Source organism: Tinamus guttatus, unplaced genomic scaffold (genome assembly GCF_059628265.1).
Source record: "Tinamus guttatus ecotype Peru unplaced genomic scaffold, ASM5962826v1 Tinamus_guttatus_pri_ptg000356l, whole genome shotgun sequence".
In the NCBI taxonomy this organism is placed as follows: domain Eukaryota; kingdom Metazoa; phylum Chordata; class Aves; order Tinamiformes; family Tinamidae; genus Tinamus; species Tinamus guttatus.
This window is the reverse complement of record NW_028288890.1, coordinates 4,619,685-4,637,149: the sequence shown is the minus strand read 5'-3', so window position 1 is coordinate 4,637,149 and position 17,465 is coordinate 4,619,685. Positions and strand designations below refer to the sequence as shown.

The 17,465-nt window shown below is 45.7% G+C and overlaps 2 protein-coding genes across 4 annotated transcripts in view; one reads left to right on the top strand and one right to left on the bottom strand.

Annotated features, from left to right (window-relative positions):
• LOC104578103 (S-adenosyl-L-methionine-dependent tRNA 4-demethylwyosine synthase TYW1) overlaps nt 1-12,526 on the bottom strand; it is a 96,929-nt gene extending 84,403 nt beyond the window's left edge. Inside the window, exons 1-6 of one of the 3 annotated variants that reach the window (XM_088530132.1) lie at nt 12,386-12,526; nt 11,756-11,896; nt 11,068-11,169; nt 10,102-10,296; nt 9,226-9,507; nt 7,927-8,049 (exon numbers count right to left, since the gene is read on the bottom strand). In XM_088530132.1, the coding sequence (XP_088386258.1) occupies nt 7,927-8,049; nt 9,226-9,507; nt 10,102-10,296; nt 11,068-11,169; nt 11,756-11,896; nt 12,386-12,517 (975 nt within the window). In that variant the 5' untranslated portion in view covers nt 12,518-12,526. Of the gene's footprint in view, nt 1-7,920; nt 8,050-9,225; nt 9,508-10,101; nt 10,297-11,067; nt 11,170-11,755; nt 11,897-12,385 lie in introns of those variants that run through there. The other 2 variants (XM_088530130.1, XM_088530131.1) reach the window with 2 other exon arrangements.
• Nucleotides 12,527-13,347: 821 nt separating this feature from the next.
• SBDS (SBDS ribosome maturation factor) lies at nt 13,348-17,465 on the top strand. Its single transcript, XM_088530137.1, has 5 exons — nt 13,348-13,484; nt 13,600-13,729; nt 14,457-14,657; nt 16,210-16,374; nt 16,975-17,465. The coding sequence occupies exons 1-5, from the start codon at nt 13,357-13,359 to the stop codon at nt 17,101-17,103; spliced, it is 753 nt and encodes a 250-aa protein (XP_088386263.1). The 5' UTR covers nt 13,348-13,356; the 3' UTR covers nt 17,104-17,465.

Sequence of the window (17,465 nt, the reverse complement as noted above, 5' to 3'; positions counted from 1 at the left end):
TCCTGGAATAAATAGAAGCCCTTGTGAATTTTCAATACAGAAACCTCCACCCACATCTACCCTTTCATGCTGCAGAGCTAATGCTGGGTCCCGCACGCTGTTTTCTGACGCAGGTGTTAGAAGGCTGCTGCTCCAACAGATCCACAGGATCAGACTCTGGGGAGGAAAAATCCATGTTCCCTTTTGTTTAGAAAAAAATCTGAGATTTGACATGCAGAACAGTGCCAAGAACTCATTTTTAAACCCCAAATGCAGGCAGATGAGTAACGGCAGAAGCGTATGCTGCCAGCCGGCTGAACCCACGTGCAGCATCTGGGAAGTCCAAAGCATAAATGATCCCACCAGCAGTGCCCGTTTTCTTGTCAGCTCAGCAGGAGCCACTATCCTCAGGGACAAGAGGCCTCCCAGATTGCAACTCCTAAACACCTATCCGCAGGGCCATGAGGAAACCCCACCAAGGCAGAGGGTCACTGCTCTGCTGCAGGCCAGGTTTGGAGAAGGGTGCAGCTAAACCAGGGCTCCAAGCGCTTCCCGTGCTGCTTCACTCTGTAGATGTCTGTGGGATGGGGGGACTTCCCTGGCCACGCTGGTAAAGGAGACAGATCGTTTCAAGGGAAACAAAAGAATCAAAACCAAAGGTGTTTGTCCGCTTCCACCCACAAATGACTAGCTCCAACTGTACCACATTTGCATTTTTATTACTTTCCTCATTGCTACCACAATCACAACTAAAACCTAGGAAACAGGATTTGACAAGAGTGTCCTGAAATGCCCAGCCTAAACCTGTAAGACTTTCTGCTACAGTCCGTTCTGCTGCTGCACACGCAGCAAGTATCATACATCCTTTTTACAACAGCTTGCTGGATTTTGCAGATTTTTTCAAATAGTCCTGTAAATGATCTCTCAGCTCTGCTCCATCATTTTCCCTACAGCTTAGGGCTTAAAGGACATTTCATCTCAACACCAGTCTTTCTGAGCAGTTAAAACACTGTATATACATTAAAAAAGGGAAAGAGTGATGTATTTTTATGCTATAATCATTTCTGATGTTAGAAGCAGCCTCCAGTCAATTAACCAAGCTAGTATCAGTTAGAGGTGCATTTCCTACTAATAGGATCCATTATGGAAAGAAAGCCCTCGTAAGCAGTGAGCTCTGGCTGGACTTCAGACTATCATTTTACATTAGAAACCCTGAATGCCTCCCAGAGAAACATATGGGCACACTGATACAACTCAAGATGCAAGTGGGAGAACCAGCCAGCTCCTCACAAAGGAATGATGCAGCTTTCACTTGGTCTTCATGAGTGTCATAACACAGGCAAGCATTTACCCATAGAACATCAGTGCAGGTTATTAAAAGCTACTAAGAGACAACACAACCACTCTTGGGGTTCATCTTCTCAAGAAGACCATTTGGCTAGAGACTACATTCAAGTTCACCTCCAGCAGAAACTAGGGCTGACTGGAGAGCAGCAGGGAAACTCAGATGTGCACATCCCCATGTGGGGTTATAGAATGGCCGAGGTTGGGAGGAGCCTCTAGGGATCACCCAGTCCAGCCCCCTGCTCCAGCAGGGACACCCAGAGCACGGGGCACAGGGCAGCATGCAGGCAGGTTTGAAGATCTCCAGAGAAGGAGCCTCCACAGCCTCTCTGGGCAGCCTGTGCCAGGGCTCTGACACCCTCACAGGAAAAAAGTTCCTCCCCACATGGAGGTGGAACTGCCCGTGTTTCCACTTGTATCTATTACCCCTTGTCCTGTCACTGGCCACCACCAAGAAGAGTTTGGCCCCATCCTCCCCACATTCTCCCCTCCGGTATTCATAAATGTTGATCAGGCCCCCTCTCAGTCTTCTCTTCTCCAGGCTAAACAGGCCCCGCTCACTCAGTCCTTCCTCACACAATAGATGCTCCAGTCCATCATCTTTGCGGCTCTACGCTGGCCCCTCTCTAGGACCTCCACGTTCCTCTTGTCCTGGGGGAGCTGCTCGCACGATGCGATCACCGTCCCACAGGAGGCCTCTCAGCCCAGCAGGGATGTCAGGATATCTGCTCTGATGCAAAGACAAGGAAAGGCAGCAAAACAGTGGTTCACCTGACAACAAGTAAGAAAAAGCAACTCTCAGAGTTCAAAAGTTCCACAGGAACTTAAGGAAAAATTTCTTGACAGTGAGGGTGCCAGAGCACTGGAACAGGCTGCCCAGAGAGGTTGTGGAGTCTCCTTCTCTGGAGATCTTCAAACCCGCTTGGACGCAGTCCTGTGCCACGTGCTCTAGGTGACCCTGCGTGTGCAGGGGGTTGGACTAGATGATCTCTAGAGGTCCCTTCCAGCCTTAAGCATCCTGTGATTCTGTGTCTAGGGATGCCGTCAGGACACAGGAATTGACAGGACAAGATGGATACCTGTGGTGTTGACAGCCACTTCTGACCAACCCTGACCACTGGGCAGTCATGATAAATAAGGAGAAATTTTGACCAGAGGCTGCACACAGACAGGTTTATCAAGAATTTCAGGGCTACGTGACTGATCTGTAGGGTCCATTGGCAGAACATCGACACCTTTACAGTACCTCATAACACCTCAGGCAAACTGCACGTTCGTTTGGCAGCTGATACAGAGCTCCCACAGCCATTTCTGTGTTAGTCTCTCCACAGAGATGGCATCTTCAGCAAGTCATTTCCTCAACACCTCTGCCACTAATTACCAGCTGCAGGTAATTAGTTGGTATGTAGATTTGTGGATTTCCATTCAGCTGTGTTATTTGGCTGGTAAGAACCTTTAAATGTGAACCAGAAAAAAAAATAAACACTTGGAGAAGGACTGCTTGTGGTTTCTGTAAGATACGGCAAGCAGATGGTCTGGAGTGTTGCAGACTAGGTCCTAATCATCATCATCTTTACAGGGCACCCTCATTTTTTACATGGCAAAGGCAGACTCCAGAAATCTCAGAGTTGTTCACTTTTAATCCACTGTAAACAGCCAAGGGGCAGAGAGCACTGAGAGAAGTTTTCCTGTAACAAGGCCAGATTTCAGTGCTAGCCTAAATCTTACCCTCAGATGTAGAATTACTCTGAATTCTGAGCCAGAGCAGCAGAGGTCAAAATCTAGCCAAGAGACAGAGCTGTTGAATATAAGACCACATTTTTCCTCTAGAGACTTTTCACCTATTACAGGTGAGAAACTTTTTGGAAAGCTCTCCACTGACACTTCATTTTTAAGCTGCTTTTAAATTTGACAGAGTACCTGAGACTTATTTAATTAGATTAAGCCACAGCTAACATTTCTTGCACACTGCAGAAGTTTGCTTGTAGCAGCTAATTGCATACTTTTTTAACCTTATCTTAAACCTGCAAGTCTTCAAACTCACAGTGCAGACACAAGGAAAACCCCAGCCAACTTCACTGAAAGTTTCTTCAGCAAATGGCAGCTACCACAGTAGCCTGAGCTCACAAGCAATCACTAAATATTTGAGCAGTGTCATTTACAGTCCCAGCGGTGATGAATGGTTCATCTTCCCTAAAAAAATAAGCCATTCTAAATTATTCACAAGTGACTGAACCTACCACTGTGTCCCTGTGTCACAGAGACAAGCAGAAGCCTCTTGAATGGACTTGCCAGGACCTGTGAACTCAGTCTCACTCTCATCCTCAAACGCAGGCAGCCCTTATGCATTTACATTGCAAATGGCACTACAAGCATCACTAAACTTCATTTTGGAATATAAGCATTCATCTCCAAGCTGTCAAGAAAATATGCCCATTTGATTACTCCCCAACCATCCAAAAAGAGTTGGGTATTATTATTAATCATGCCTGTGTTTTATAAATATGAAGGTTAATAAAGCCATTTCGTTCTCTAAGAATCTGTCCAGATCGATCTGTCCTTCTAGTTTATCACAATCTCCCAGCTGTGGGAGATAATCTACATTAAGAAACAGTGTCCCTATGATTAATAGCAGTCTTGCAGACCACAAACATCCCCATTAGATTCCACATTTATCTGATAAATACATTTCAGGAGAATAACTTCGGAGGACAGGGAAAGTGCATCGCATTTGTACAACTTACAAGTCTACATAGTTATTAAATCCACTAAGAACAAATCCCATCTTCCACTGCTGGATAAAAGCACTTTTAAGAATAGGCCTATGCTCTCTGCCTAAATAAGAACAAGCTAGAAGAGTTGCAAATGCAGAGAAAACCCAAACCTACCCTGCCCACCACCAGCCTGGCCTAGGCCACAGCTGAGTCACCAGCTGCAGATACCTGTAAAAAGGCAGTGTGAGAGGGGACAGGGATGAGCTGCTCTCCCCAGCCCCTCTTTAAGGCCATTTTCACCCCTTGCTGGACTGCATACCTGGAATCTGTTTTGTCACAGAGCAGATGTGATCTGCGTGGACGTGAGTCCATTCCAGAAGCCAGGTCCCTGTAACTCTCTCTCACGGCAAGTTGCGAAGTTGTTTTATGCTGAGAAACAAGTAATGGGTTTTGGCAGCCATTAAATTTTTCCATCCAGATATTACGACAAGAGAAAAATTGTGGATTTTCTCTATACCAGTTCTTATGCATCTGAACAATTTTCCTTTGAAACCCTTCTGTGCCAACCCTAGAGAGACGCTCAATGTGCAGAAGGCACCATCATTTTAAATGCAGTTGCTTTATCCCCAGAAGCTCCTTAAAAACCCATCTCTTCCAGACCTCCCCAAAGGAGCACCTGGAACAGCTACAACTGTAGCGGGAAGAGATGTTCTGGTACTCTCCTTGCACACCTGATGCCATCTTTCTGACCCAAATTACCACAAGAATCCAGTAGCTACCTCAGACCCTTTCACAACACGCTGGTGAACACAGTGAAGCTGCATTACATGTCCAGCAAGCTGCAAAACAAATTCAGTCTAGATTTCCATTAGGTTAGATAACAGCAGATGGAACTTCACCCAGGAAGAGTAAGCTAAGACCTCTACCCACAGAGATCTGAGCAACATTCATTTGATAGACTTGCTTCCACAGCATCACTTGCTCTGCCATCCCATTAAAAAGCAAGACAACAAGGATTTATGATTACCTGTGTCTGCACATTTGTCTTAACTAGCACTTCTCAAGGCCTGCAGAACAGATCAAAGCTGGGTCCTGAAGTTTCCTAGGAAGTTCATTGTGATGCCCAAGGCATAACCTGCCTGTATATTCCACATCCAAAGGAGTTAATACACAGAAATCCATAAAACCTGTGCTGCAAAGCTGCTAGGCACAATCTAAATCCAAGTAACTGTGGGTACAGAGGACTGAGTACAGAGGAGTGCCTGGAATAAACCCCCAAATACCCAAGTTTTCTTCAAACTCACTACCTTGGATACTGCAGTCCACATGCAGGAACACCTCACTGACCCTTGTTGGTAGAATTACAGACATGTAACATTACATGAGTGTTAACACACAGACAAAGGAAAACACAACATTGTTCAGCAGTCTAAGAAAAAAACAAGCCTCCTAAAGGGAGGATGTGACTCACCTGAAAGAACACTTTCTCATTGTACAAATTCACAGTCACTAAAGTAAGGACACGACAAAACAAAAAGCATCAGACTCGAGCAACTCCATGTTCCAGTCTGGAAGCAAGTGAGCCTGTTCACAATGAATTACTTTCATAAATGCAAATCCTCTTGCTCTTTAACATCACTACTTCAGCATTTATTTTCATTAGAGTAAATAACTGCGCCTATGGGACCGTTTTACAATCCAAGTGTTTGCACAAACCTGTTGGCAAGTCAATGCACACATTCCCCAAGAGATTCACCACCAAGACAGAGTCATTCATCCTCCAAGCTAATGATGAGGATAACCATCAGTTCAGGCTCCCACGTGAATGGTCACACAGCTACGTCCAGCCTCGTTCTGGAAGCGACGCTCCCGCTCAGGAGAGTGGAGGATTTATGCTGAAGTCACCCCTGAACACCCCTTCTCTTTGCTGTGCTTAGAGAAACATGAAATTGGAAGCTTAGATTTTTATCTAGACAAATCAGCTGTGTAGAACAGAAATAAAGAGGCCAGCAATAAGATTTCTATTGTTTAGAACTGTAGAATTAGTCTAAAAATCTTGTCATGCCATTGCAGGGTAGTTCAGCAGTATCAGCCACAGAGACCCTGATCTCTTATCCCAAAGTTTAGGGATTTTGTCTTATCCAGTGAGTTGACAACAGCTCATATCCACAAGGGCCAGGCTATTTCCATGCCTGGAAAGAACACACTTTCAGCCCACATCACCCCAAGGACCTACCTACTTGCACCACCAAGAAGCCGTGTTCAGCTGCCAGGATGGAGGATCTGCTCCAAGGAAAATGCAGCAGATCGCTCTTGTGCAACTCCAGATGAGCAGCTGTGCTCAGATGGTGACTCTCCCTGAAGCAGAGACTACCTTTAGGTCAGAGCCACAAGAACATGATCCATGCCAAGACCCTGCACTTCTGCAAAGAACAACCCTGATAGGCTCCATACGTCATACAGACCTCTGACTTTTCGTGCATCGTGATGAGCAGTCTAAAGACTGAAAGAATAAGCAACAGGCTGGATCATACTCAAGGAAAAATGGCAGACAGCAGGGAACTTTCAGCTCTATTTATAAAGCCAAACACACTGGGATTTCAGCTGTGCACACTACCAGCACAATGAGCCTGAGAAACTAAGAGCTGGAAGTACTTCATTGTTGTGATCACTTCTTTACCTATCAACTCATCAGCAATCCACACTTTCTTTTGTTTACTGTTACATTTTGACCTGGGTGATGCTATATTTTATTACCCAGTGAAAACTCAAGGACTAGATCTTCATAAAACTCTTGGATGAAGCTGCCTTCCTGCCCTGATCCCAAATCATCTCACAAGGCAAGCTGCTAGAGGAAACGGGGTTTCCTTTTAGTCACTGACCTCTAGTGGTGAACACAGCAGAGTGGAGAAAAGAGATCACCATGGAGCAGGATTACACAGGAAAAGTTTCTTTGCCTAAAAGAAACCCAGACAGCGCAACCATCCTTTTTGTGCAAACTACAGCAGGAGAGTCACTCTGCTTGGGGATGGAAGCCCCGATACAGTGGCCCAATTCACCCCTAAGTATTAATAGAAGAAAGCTACTCTCCTTGTGTCAGCTCTTGTTATAAGCAGCAAGAAATGTTTTACCTCTCCCATTCCTTATGGGGATCTCTGTCCCTTGCTCTATTCCTCTTGCAGGCTCATTTTCTCCTAAACATTCAGCTTTCTGTGATCCAAGGCCTGGCTTTGCCCAGCTTCTTAACCTTGTCTCAGACTGCTGAGAAAACAGTCAAGTTCCAAGAAAGGGCTGTAGAATTCCACACAGCAAAGCCTCGCAAGATAAGACACCCTAGAATAAGGGGGAATTAGAGTCTTATTTGGCAGATTTGAATGGCAGATCAAGCTTGCTGCCTTTCTTTGAGGGCACATCACCTTATCCAATTGCAGTAACAGCAAAAAAATGTGCAGAAAATGTTGCAGCAGCCTGTGCAGCAGCTTCAGCTGTAGCACTGCACCTGCCAGGGCATGAGCCTATATGATACATGTCTGCACTTCACCTGATCCCCCCACAGCTAGATATAGAAACAGGATCTGTGTTTAGACACTGGACTGTGAATCACAGCAGCTGAGCTGCAGACAGTGACCTGTGGCATTAACCGTGAAAGTAATTTCTCTCAGACTGAAAATGAGTTGTCACTAGAGCATTTGCTCAAACAAGTCCCAGTTAACCAACACTTCTATTCAACCTACTCCCAAATATATCCTTTTTCTGATCAGGATCTTAAATACATCATGCTTTGCTCACATTCTGGTAGACCCTGCAGATCACAGTCCAGCAGTAATATTTTAATCAACTGATCAGTGACAAAGTCATGGTGCTTCCACACTTACTGTAACACCAGTACCTTAGCTTTCTTCATGTGGCTCATGATTTTGCCCAGGTCTTCCAGATCTACAACAGAATTTGTGTCTCCAGCTTTCTCAGCATCAGATTCCTCCTCACTAGTGGTTTCAAAAAACTCCTCTGCCTGTGTAGGAGATCAGAAGGAAAAAAAAATTAGGAACATATCTGTGTGTTAACATCAACAAAGACTTCTAAAAACAACTAACAAGCCAGCATCCACCTGTATATTAGATGCATCTACATACTATTAAAAATCCTAAGTTTATTTTAAAGATCTCAGTAGCACACAAACCACTGGAAACTTAATCCAGATGTCCTGCCTGGAGGTCTACACTATTCTGTTTTCCTCATTTGCCTACCCGATCACACTGTCCAGGGGGAGGTGTCCAACTCCCCCTGTATGCCGTGAAGGTCTGGAGGCCTAGCCCCTTTTAACTCCCTGAAACGCAGCTCCCTGAGCGGATAGGAAGGAGCAGCACTGCTTTTCCAAGTCAAACTCTTCAGAGAGCAGAAGTGTTGTCTCCCTCTCCGTACACAGCCAAGGCACAGCAAGACAGGATTGATATAACAGCAAAACTTACTCCTGTTCCTGCAGGAGCTGAACTTTCAAACCCACTCAACCAAAGAGCCACTATTTTCTGTGGAATTCTACATGGCAACAGCAACCACTTGCAATGCACAGCACATGGCTTGCAGGGAGGAATAGAGTGCCATAGCAGCTCTAGGTGTCTCATTGCAGAGCAAGAGACACGATTCTTTATTCAAAACCCACAGTTAGCACCTGCGGTCCAGAAAAGACCTAAGTGATTAGAGCAGACTGCTTCAGAGGCAACACAGGACTTGCTCAGATAACACTCCCCAAACTCATCAGAAAAAAATAAAAACAGGATACAGGCAAATCATCCAAGAAGCTACTTGAAATAGAAGCAGTTTAACTGCTCAGGGGGAACTAAGGGCTTCATTCGGGCAAAGGGGATAAGCAAAAACTCTCATGAAAGACCAGGCTGTCTCCCCAGAGTCCTAACATACACCTTTTCCTTCACAACAGGAAGGCTTCCTCATCGTACAGGTGCAATTCAGTCTAGGTTTACCACTAGTTCTTGGGCAACTTACTCTAACTTCTTCTAGAAACTTATTATTGCCTGCTAAGAGATCTAACTTTTCTCTCTCTACACTCTCTTGAAGTATGAATTTTCCACAGGGCCCTTCTGAATTAGAGGGGGAGGTCAAAGAGCACTGAACCAGCCCTGGTCAAGACACTCCCCTTACAGAAAGGGGGTCTCGTGGATTTTGGCTCTACCTCAGTATTCACATACTCCGACGGCCCATGTTCATGATCCGAGCTCTCCTTGCTCTGCTTCCCCTGGGATTTGCACTTCCCTTTCTTGCACTTCCCACTGCAGGGTTTCTTCTCGCCTTTGCAGAGCGCCTGGAGCCGCCTGAGGAACTTTGTTCTCCAGGCTTCAAAATCAGCCTCGATGCTGCCGTGCTTGCTCTGGGCCACGTTACAGTCCCCCTCTGCACGAGTCATGATACGGCTGGCACTGAGCATCCATAGCCACCTGTCAATACTTCTTCCAACCTAGGACAGGATAGAAGATAAAGAGAAATTACATAAAGCCCAAGTTAAACACAGGTGATGGGGAGAGCAAGGACTTAATACATTTTGCATGGCTCCGGCTACACAATGTGATGACAAATCATGCCATTTTCATCCTTCCAGGTCAGAAGATCCTTACCCCTGGACTAAGGCACTTCAAGTTTAGTTTCTTGAAATGAAAATAAGACTCTCAGAATCCAGCAAAGGGCATGAAATGCTGAGAAAGAAGCGCTCTAAACTAAAAGCAGAAAGTCAGAGGTTTTACAGTACTACCTCTTCATGCACTAATGGAAAGATTTTGAAACTTGGAAATTAATAAGGAGAAGTTTACCAAATACATGCTCATGGTCCCTACAAAAAGCCTCCAAGATTAATGCAGTGCTTATGGGACTCCTTTTTCCAGGTTAGAAAGGTAGCAGATTGCTTCAAAGATGTATTTCCTGTCAAGCTGTTCTCAAAACAGTAGCAATAGATTTTTAAGATTGGATGGACTCATTATCAGGGTCACTCAATTTTACAGAATTTAAGAAAGCCTGACCTTTTCAGAAGAGCAAAAGATAAAGAAGAGAAGCTTACTGTGTTGTAGTGATCAACATAAGCTGAATTTCCCAAGCCAAACACAGCGTATCTCAGGCCTCTCAGGTACATCTTGCCAAAGCGGAAGTCATTGGCAGCCTCTTCTAGCCACTTGCAGAACCACGCTGCGCTCTCCGGCGGTTGTCCATCTGTGTACGTCGCTACCAAGAACACACAGACGTTCCTGCTGGTTGTCTAGTAACAAGAAAGGAAAGAACAGGTCACTTCGGTGTAAAGTGTTCTGGTAAAATGAACTGTAACACATGGACAGTCCAAACAAATGATACTTTTTTTCTTGGGCTGTGTGAATTAGGGACCTTTGATTCTGGTGATGATGGCAGTGGTGAAGAACAGCTATCCTCCCTTCTAAGCCATCCTAACTTAGCCAAGGGAAAATGAAGACATCTTCCCCTGCCAAGCAGGCACACATTGGTAAAACAGACTTGGACACCTACCTTCCCTACCTCCTTCCATAGCTTCTTGGGCAGACTCTTGCAGCATCAAAGTCTTTGGTAGGTTAAAAAGGCAGCCATCAATTTTAACAAAAGGGAGGGGTGGTTAAATAGTTTTAAAAGATTGATCAGAGACTAAATATAAATATGCTTTCCAGGAAGCTGCTAACTTACAAATTGCTGAAGGCTGCAGAATTATCATGACTTATCTGTTCTATTTAACTAGGTGCATACTGCCAAGGGAAAACAGGAGGACTTGCAGCAGCCACTCACACAGCTCAGACATGAGAAATAACTAGTATCTGTATCACAGGATGTTACATGATCCTTTTTCTAGCAGTTTTTAAAATCCATGTATTTTCTGCTGACGGTTGACAGGTTACACTCACCTACACAAAACAGAAGGAACTTTGGGGATTTGCAGGATAATCAGAGAAGCATTTACTAAAGAGGAAAAGACCCTTTGCATTCCGAGAAAAAGTTTGTATTTGTTACTCATATTTGAGGTACCTACCTCCTCTGTTAAGCTATCGTCTGGATCATAGTCTCCCATATTAATGACTTCTGCAGACAAATCAAGGGAAATAACTGCTTCAGCCAGATCTTTGGCAAATCTCTGAGGAGAGAAATGTAGAAAGTCATTAACAACTCAACCCAACTAAGCTAAGCGTCAAATGGATTCTGCTGTGACCACCTGGCACAGGAAGTCTCACAACATGGAAAGAACAACATACAAGATCTGGATATTGCACCTACAATTTCCCCTCCACCTTTCCCATCTTTTTTTTTTTTTTTGTGAAATACACTGATGGGGGAAAAATAAAATTTAATTAAAAAAAAAGTAGATTCATTTAATGACCCAATGATTTCTGCATGCACACACACAAATCAAACACCTAAAAATAGTGCTTTCTATAAGGAAAGAGGACATGCTAGCAAGTTAAGAACATATGTAAGAGCCCATTTTAGACTTCGTAGTCAGTGTCTCTACTGCATTCCTCTCTTAAATGAGGGAAATAGGATCACTGTTATTTTTACATATTTTCATTTGTGATCTTTCATGTTGGGCCAACGACTTCTGATGAGCTAGCCAACTTTCTGATAAACTTTCAAGTTTTTACAGCATAGTGTTTTTAAGGCATGCTTGAATCTAGACAATATTTCATGTTAACATCACACATATGAACAAAAACAGCCTGTACCTTTGCTGTGCCAGTCTGAGATCCATAGAAAATCTTTACTCCAGCAACATAGACCTCCTTCGCCTTCGAGGAGACATATCCATTTACGAGCTTGCCCTCCGTTACTTCAGCAGAAGCTGGATCCCCACTGCACTTCTCATCCTGCAAAGCAATCACCGTGTTGAAGACACCACCTGAAGAACAACCTGAGTCTTCTCCCATCGCAAGCTCCTCACTCACACACAGGAGAAGTTTTTGCATTCTGACTAGGCTAATCCCACTCCCAAATGTGGTTCAGACTCGTCATTAACTTCAGTGGGCAGGGAAAAACAAACAAACCAAACAAACATTGGGCAGACACAGAGCTATTTACTTGAAGAAGCAACAGACCAGTCTAGATAGATCTGCTCCAACGTCACAGTAACAAGGCTAGTTAGCTTTTCAAATTCATGATATGAGCCAAATTGAGGAACATGACTATTAAGTGAGCTAAGCTACATTTATTATTTCCCAGCCATTTATTATTTACCAGCCTAGAGTGCTGGTAAAGTATCCCATTTTACTGCACCAATGAGTTGCATGACAACTATTCATTTCTGCACCTGGATTTTACAGGCCTCTTCAGGCAAAAGGGCTTAAATGTTCACTTACCCTTTTTCCAGTTTTGTTGGTGAAGAACTGAATGCAGATCCAAATACTGATCCCCAAAGCAACAGAGGAATAGATATAAAATCGGTGTAGCCATAAGGACATCAGATAAGTATAGAAGTTCTGTGGATCCATTGAGACATCTAAAACTAGAATAAAAAAATCACAGATTTAGCAAGAGTAGATCCCTTCAAGACCAACCCGCACACCAAGGCCAACACAGCATCATCCAAGAACACTGGGTTTTCACTACCAGGGCAGATGATGGGGTTTTAAGGACAGACACGCTCGCACCACGCTACTACCTAAAGCTCAGATACACAGAGCATTGCACCGGGCAACGGTCTTGGCCTTGCACAGACCCCACACGTGCACAGCCCCAGGGCAATAAATGGCCATTTCAAGGGGAAAATTAACGCAAGGCCTCTGAGCAGCTGATTAAAAAGCATTAGCAACTACTCCTGTTTCAAGAGTCACTTTGGCACGTGGAGATTCAAGGCCAGACTGAAGCCTGGAGGGGACTGAAGGTCCTGACCGCCCTGAGCGGCTGCGCTCTCCGTTCTGAACCGGGCTGCCCTGAGCCGCCTTTGCCGCTCCAGGTCCAGGACGCTGCAGCCCGGGGACTGCCTGGGCGGCCCCGGCGACCGCTCGTTGCACGTGAAACACTCGAGAGCGCAACGAACCCGCACCCGCGGGTGAGTTAACTAACCCTCCGCACCGGCACCCCGCGAGCCCCGGCCCCGCTCCCGCCGCTCACCGGCCCAGGCCCGTCCCGCGCGCGGGCGCCGCCTCCCCTTCCGTTCCGCTCAGCTCAGCTCGGCTCGGCCGGCCGCGCCGTTTCCCCCCGGACGCCTTTTCCCGGCGCAAGCAGGGCGGGCGGAGCGGCGCGACGGCCAACGGGCGGGCGCGGAGGCGGAGGCGGCGGCGGCTTCGTCCCCGCCCCGCCGGCGCCCGCGCGAGCCGCCGCCGCCGCCATGTCCATCTTCACCCCCACCAACCAGATCCGCCTCACCAACGTGGCCGTGGTGCGGGCGCGCCGCGCCGGGAAGCGCTTCGAGATCGCCTGTTACCGCAACAAGGTCATGGGCTGGCGCAGCGGCGCGTGAGTCCCGCGGGGAGCCGCGTGGGGGGCGGCCGGGCGGGGGCCCCGCGCGGCGGCGGGGCCGGCGGCGCCGCGGGCTCCCCGCGTCCATCCGCGCGTTTTCCCGGCCCCGCAGGGAGAAGGACATCGACGAGGTGCTGCAGACGCACACGGTGTTCGTGAACGTGTCCAAGGGGCAGGTGGCCAAGAAGGAGGATCTCGTGAAGGCCTTTGGCACCGATGACCAGACGGAGATCTGCAAGACGGTGAGTTGGGCGCGGACCCACGCACGCTCCGCAAAGCAGCCCCGGAAAGATCCGTGCTTGGAGTGTTTTGCACAAGTGTCACACAAGCAGCACAGGTCGGTTCGCTGCTAGGAGGACCCCCAACACCCAGGGAGTGCAGCACCCTTCTGAGCTATAGGTTATAGGAGTTTCTATATGGTAAGAAACAAACAGAAATGCATGTTACCTCCCCGATATAGTATTAAATTTAATACAGACACCCCCAGAGCCCCGAAAATCTTACATAGTGCGTAGCACTGATTGCAAAAGACACGTGAAAAGAGGTTTATCGTCCCCATGGAAGCTCTCACCCAGGGTATGTTTGCTGTTTCTATCCAAAGATATAAAAGATATATCCAAAGAGGGGAGGGGGGCGATTGCTCACTTTGGACAGGCAAATATTAGGAAAAAAAAAAATCCTTCTTAGTACAATACAAACTGAGGGCTTGTTGTGGGTGATGGTACTTTGAATAACGCTGCACTCCTTTTTATAGTTTAGAAAATACGATTTTTTTTCTGAAATCTTGCCAGTATTGTCTGTCAGAATGATATATTTTATTGATATGATTTTCTTTTCCATACCTACTGTTTAACCAAACTTTCAAGTCATTAGTAAATTTAACAAAATTACTAGATTTTTACTCCTAAGTCAATTCTGTGACACTTATAAACTGCAGTCTTTATTTTTTCTTTATTTTTAATCAAACAGATTTTATCGAAAGGGGAGTTGCAGGTATCGGACAAGGAACGGCACACTCAGCTCGAGCAGATGTTTAGAGACATTGCAACTATTGTTGCTGACAAATGTGTGAATCCTGAAACAAAGAGACCATACACAGTAATCCTGATAGAAAGAGCTATGAAGGATATTCACTACTCTGTCAAACCAAACAAGAGCACAAAACAGCAGGTTGGTTTTCTGTTTAAGTCAGCTGGCACTCACAAGTGTTATTTTCAAATGTATTTTCTTCATTCGCGTTCAACAGGGATCAAAAAAAACAGTGGTCCAAAGTCCAAAAAATGATTAGTCGGTTGGCTGACAGATAAGTGCTAGAAACGAGCAGCTTGTGAAACTCTGGTAGTTTCTTCTCAAAGTGTTTAGGGAAGAAAGAAAAACTAATCAAAGCAGTAACAGTGGTATGTCTGAAATGAAAGTAATTGTTTTATGATTCATTTTAACTGGGGTCATTAGTCAGGCTTTGCAAGTGAGCCCCAGGGGTTTCCATTGTTCTGCAGCGTGACTTCTGTTTATTACAGGCCCTTTTTTTTGAGTCCTTTAAGTGATCAGCACCACCAAGAATTCTGCCTTTGCAATCAAAATAGCATAATATCAAACTCTCTCCAGCAAAATTCCAGTGATCCGTGCTGAAAAACGTGTTTGAAGCTGATACAGAGGATTTGAGATGTGATTAGGGTGGTTTTGGCAGAGCTCGGAGGGTTGTGATCAGTGGCACAATGTCTATCTGAAAGGCAGCAGCTGGCTGTAAACGCCAGCTCCAATCCCATCATCAGGGACCTGGATGGTGGCACCGAGTGCACCCTCAGGAAGTTTGCTCATGGCATAAAACTGGGAGGAGTGGCTGAAACATCAGAGGGCTCTAGTGCTGTTCAAAGATAACTGTAGGCTGGAGAGATGAGCAGAGAGGAAGGTCATGAAATTCAGTGAAGTGCAGATTCCTGCAACTAGGGAGGAACAATCCCCTACACCAGCGCAGGTTGGGTTTGACCTGTGGGAGAGCAGATGCGCAGAGCAGGAGCCAGGAGACCTGGTGGGCAACATGGGCACAGCCACCACTGTGCCCTGGTGGCCAAGAAGGTCCATGGTGGCCTGGGGCGCATCAGGAGGACGTTGCCAGCAGGGGGAGGGAGGGGATCCTGCCCCTCTGCTCAGCCCTGGAAAGGCCGCCCCGGGAGGGCCGTGTCCCGTGCTGGGCTCCTTGGGACAGCAGGACACGGGGCTGCTGCAGAGCCCAGCACAGGACCACTAAGATGCTGAAGGGACTGGAACATCTCTCATATTAGGAAAGGCTGAGGGAGCTGGTGCTGTTCAGTCTGGAGAAGGCTGAGGGAGGATCCTGCCAATGGTTCTGAATATCTGAAGGGAGGATGTAAAGAGGATGTGGCCAGACACAGGTGCCTAGTGACAGAACGAGAGGCACACTGAAACACAGGAAGCTCCATGTGAACATGAGGAAAACTTCTGTACCATGAGGATGACTGAACACTGGAGCAGGTTGCCCAGGGAGGCTGGGGAGTCTCCTTCCTTGGAGGTAGGAAAAATGGATGAGGTCCTTGGTAGCCTCTTCTAGGTGTCTCTGCTTGTGCAGGGGGCTTGGACTAGGTGATCTGCAGAAGTCCCTTCCAATCTCAACCATTCTGTGATTCTGTCCTGTTACTCTGTTTTGGTGCTTTTTAGGCAAATTGGTGTATTTAATCCATTTATGTATTTAATATCCGTGCAGGCACTGGAAGTGATCCGACAGTTAAAGGAGACCATGCAGATTGAGCGTGCCCACATGAGGCTGCGATTCATCCTTCCACAGAAGGAGGGGAAGAAACTGAAAGAAAAACTCAAGCCACTGATCAAAGTCATCGAGAATGAGGACTTCCACGAGCAGTTAGAAATTGTAAGCCGAAAAGCAGTCCGGGGTTTCATGCTCCGTTTGACTACACGTGTACATTCTAGTAGAGGAACATGGGGGACATTTTGAAAAGCTGGAAGTTTACCAGGGACTCTAAATCAGAGATGTAGTTTGTTGGTTTTCATTTCACACCATCATAGTGAAAACTTGAAAGCAACTTTTGTTGTATAAAGATTGCTGGTTTGGGCTGCAGAGACATGTGTGTAATTTCTCTTAGCAGTGATTCTCCTGTAACTGCTCTTTATCTGACAGATTTCTCTGCACATGCAGAGTCTTACCATTATTTAAGATTTTGGGTGGGTCAGGTCTCTATTTGAAAATAGCTGGTCATATTTTTTAAAAAATAGCCTATAGTAAAGCAAGATTTGCTACTGAGTAAAAATCATTTTGAGAACAGGTCATAATCTAGCAGTTTAATTGGGAAAATTGTCATGTACAGTATAGGTAAAAGAAATTGCAGAGCTTCTGTGGAAAGACTAATTGATAAATTCTTACCAACTGTGTGAAGAGCTTTTTAGTAATAATATATATTTTTTAATGAAAAATATGCTATACCCTGTACTGATTAAATGTAAAATATTTCAGGTGTGCCTTATTGACCCAGGATGCTTCAGAGAGATTGATGAGCTGATCCGGTGTGAGACAAAAGGGAAAGGAACGCTTGAAGTGCTCAGTCTGAAAGATGTGGAAGAAGGAGATGAAAAGCTTGAATGAAGAAAACCCTTCAGGAATAGTACTGCTTTAACAACACTCTACTAAGTGACTGGTGTTAGCCTCTCTGTTCTGTTAGGCCTTCATGTTGTTTCCAATCTCTTGTTGCCAAATATTTCCTGACACTAATTATTTGGGATTTTTCCATGCAGTGTTCTTTATTATTTTACACTTGCTTGGGTTTGCCTATAGGAATATTTTGTGTCGGAGCTGCACTAATGAGGATGGAGTTAAGACCTGACTTGGAAATTGCTGTAGCTTTGTTTTGCTGTGAGGGTTGTGACTGAAGACTGACTGATACAGTGCCAAGTAATTACTGATTTTAATTGTCAGTATTGAGTGGAAGATTTCATATGTCTCGGAGG

What these genes read in the sequence shown, in the direction of transcription:
- SBDS (XM_088530137.1), top strand. Translation starts at nt 13,357, where the DNA reads ATGTCCATCTTCACCCCCACCAACCAGATCCGCCTCACCAACGTGGCC. An exon ending in AGACGGAGATCTGCAAGACG is followed by an intron (nt 13,730 to 14,456) that starts GTGAGTTGGGCG and finishes TTAATCAAACAG; the next exon opens with ATTTTATCGAAAGGGGAGTT. An exon ending in ACAAGAGCACAAAACAGCAG is followed by an intron (nt 14,658 to 16,209) that starts GTTGGTTTTCTG and finishes ATATCCGTGCAG; the next exon opens with GCACTGGAAGTGATCCGACA.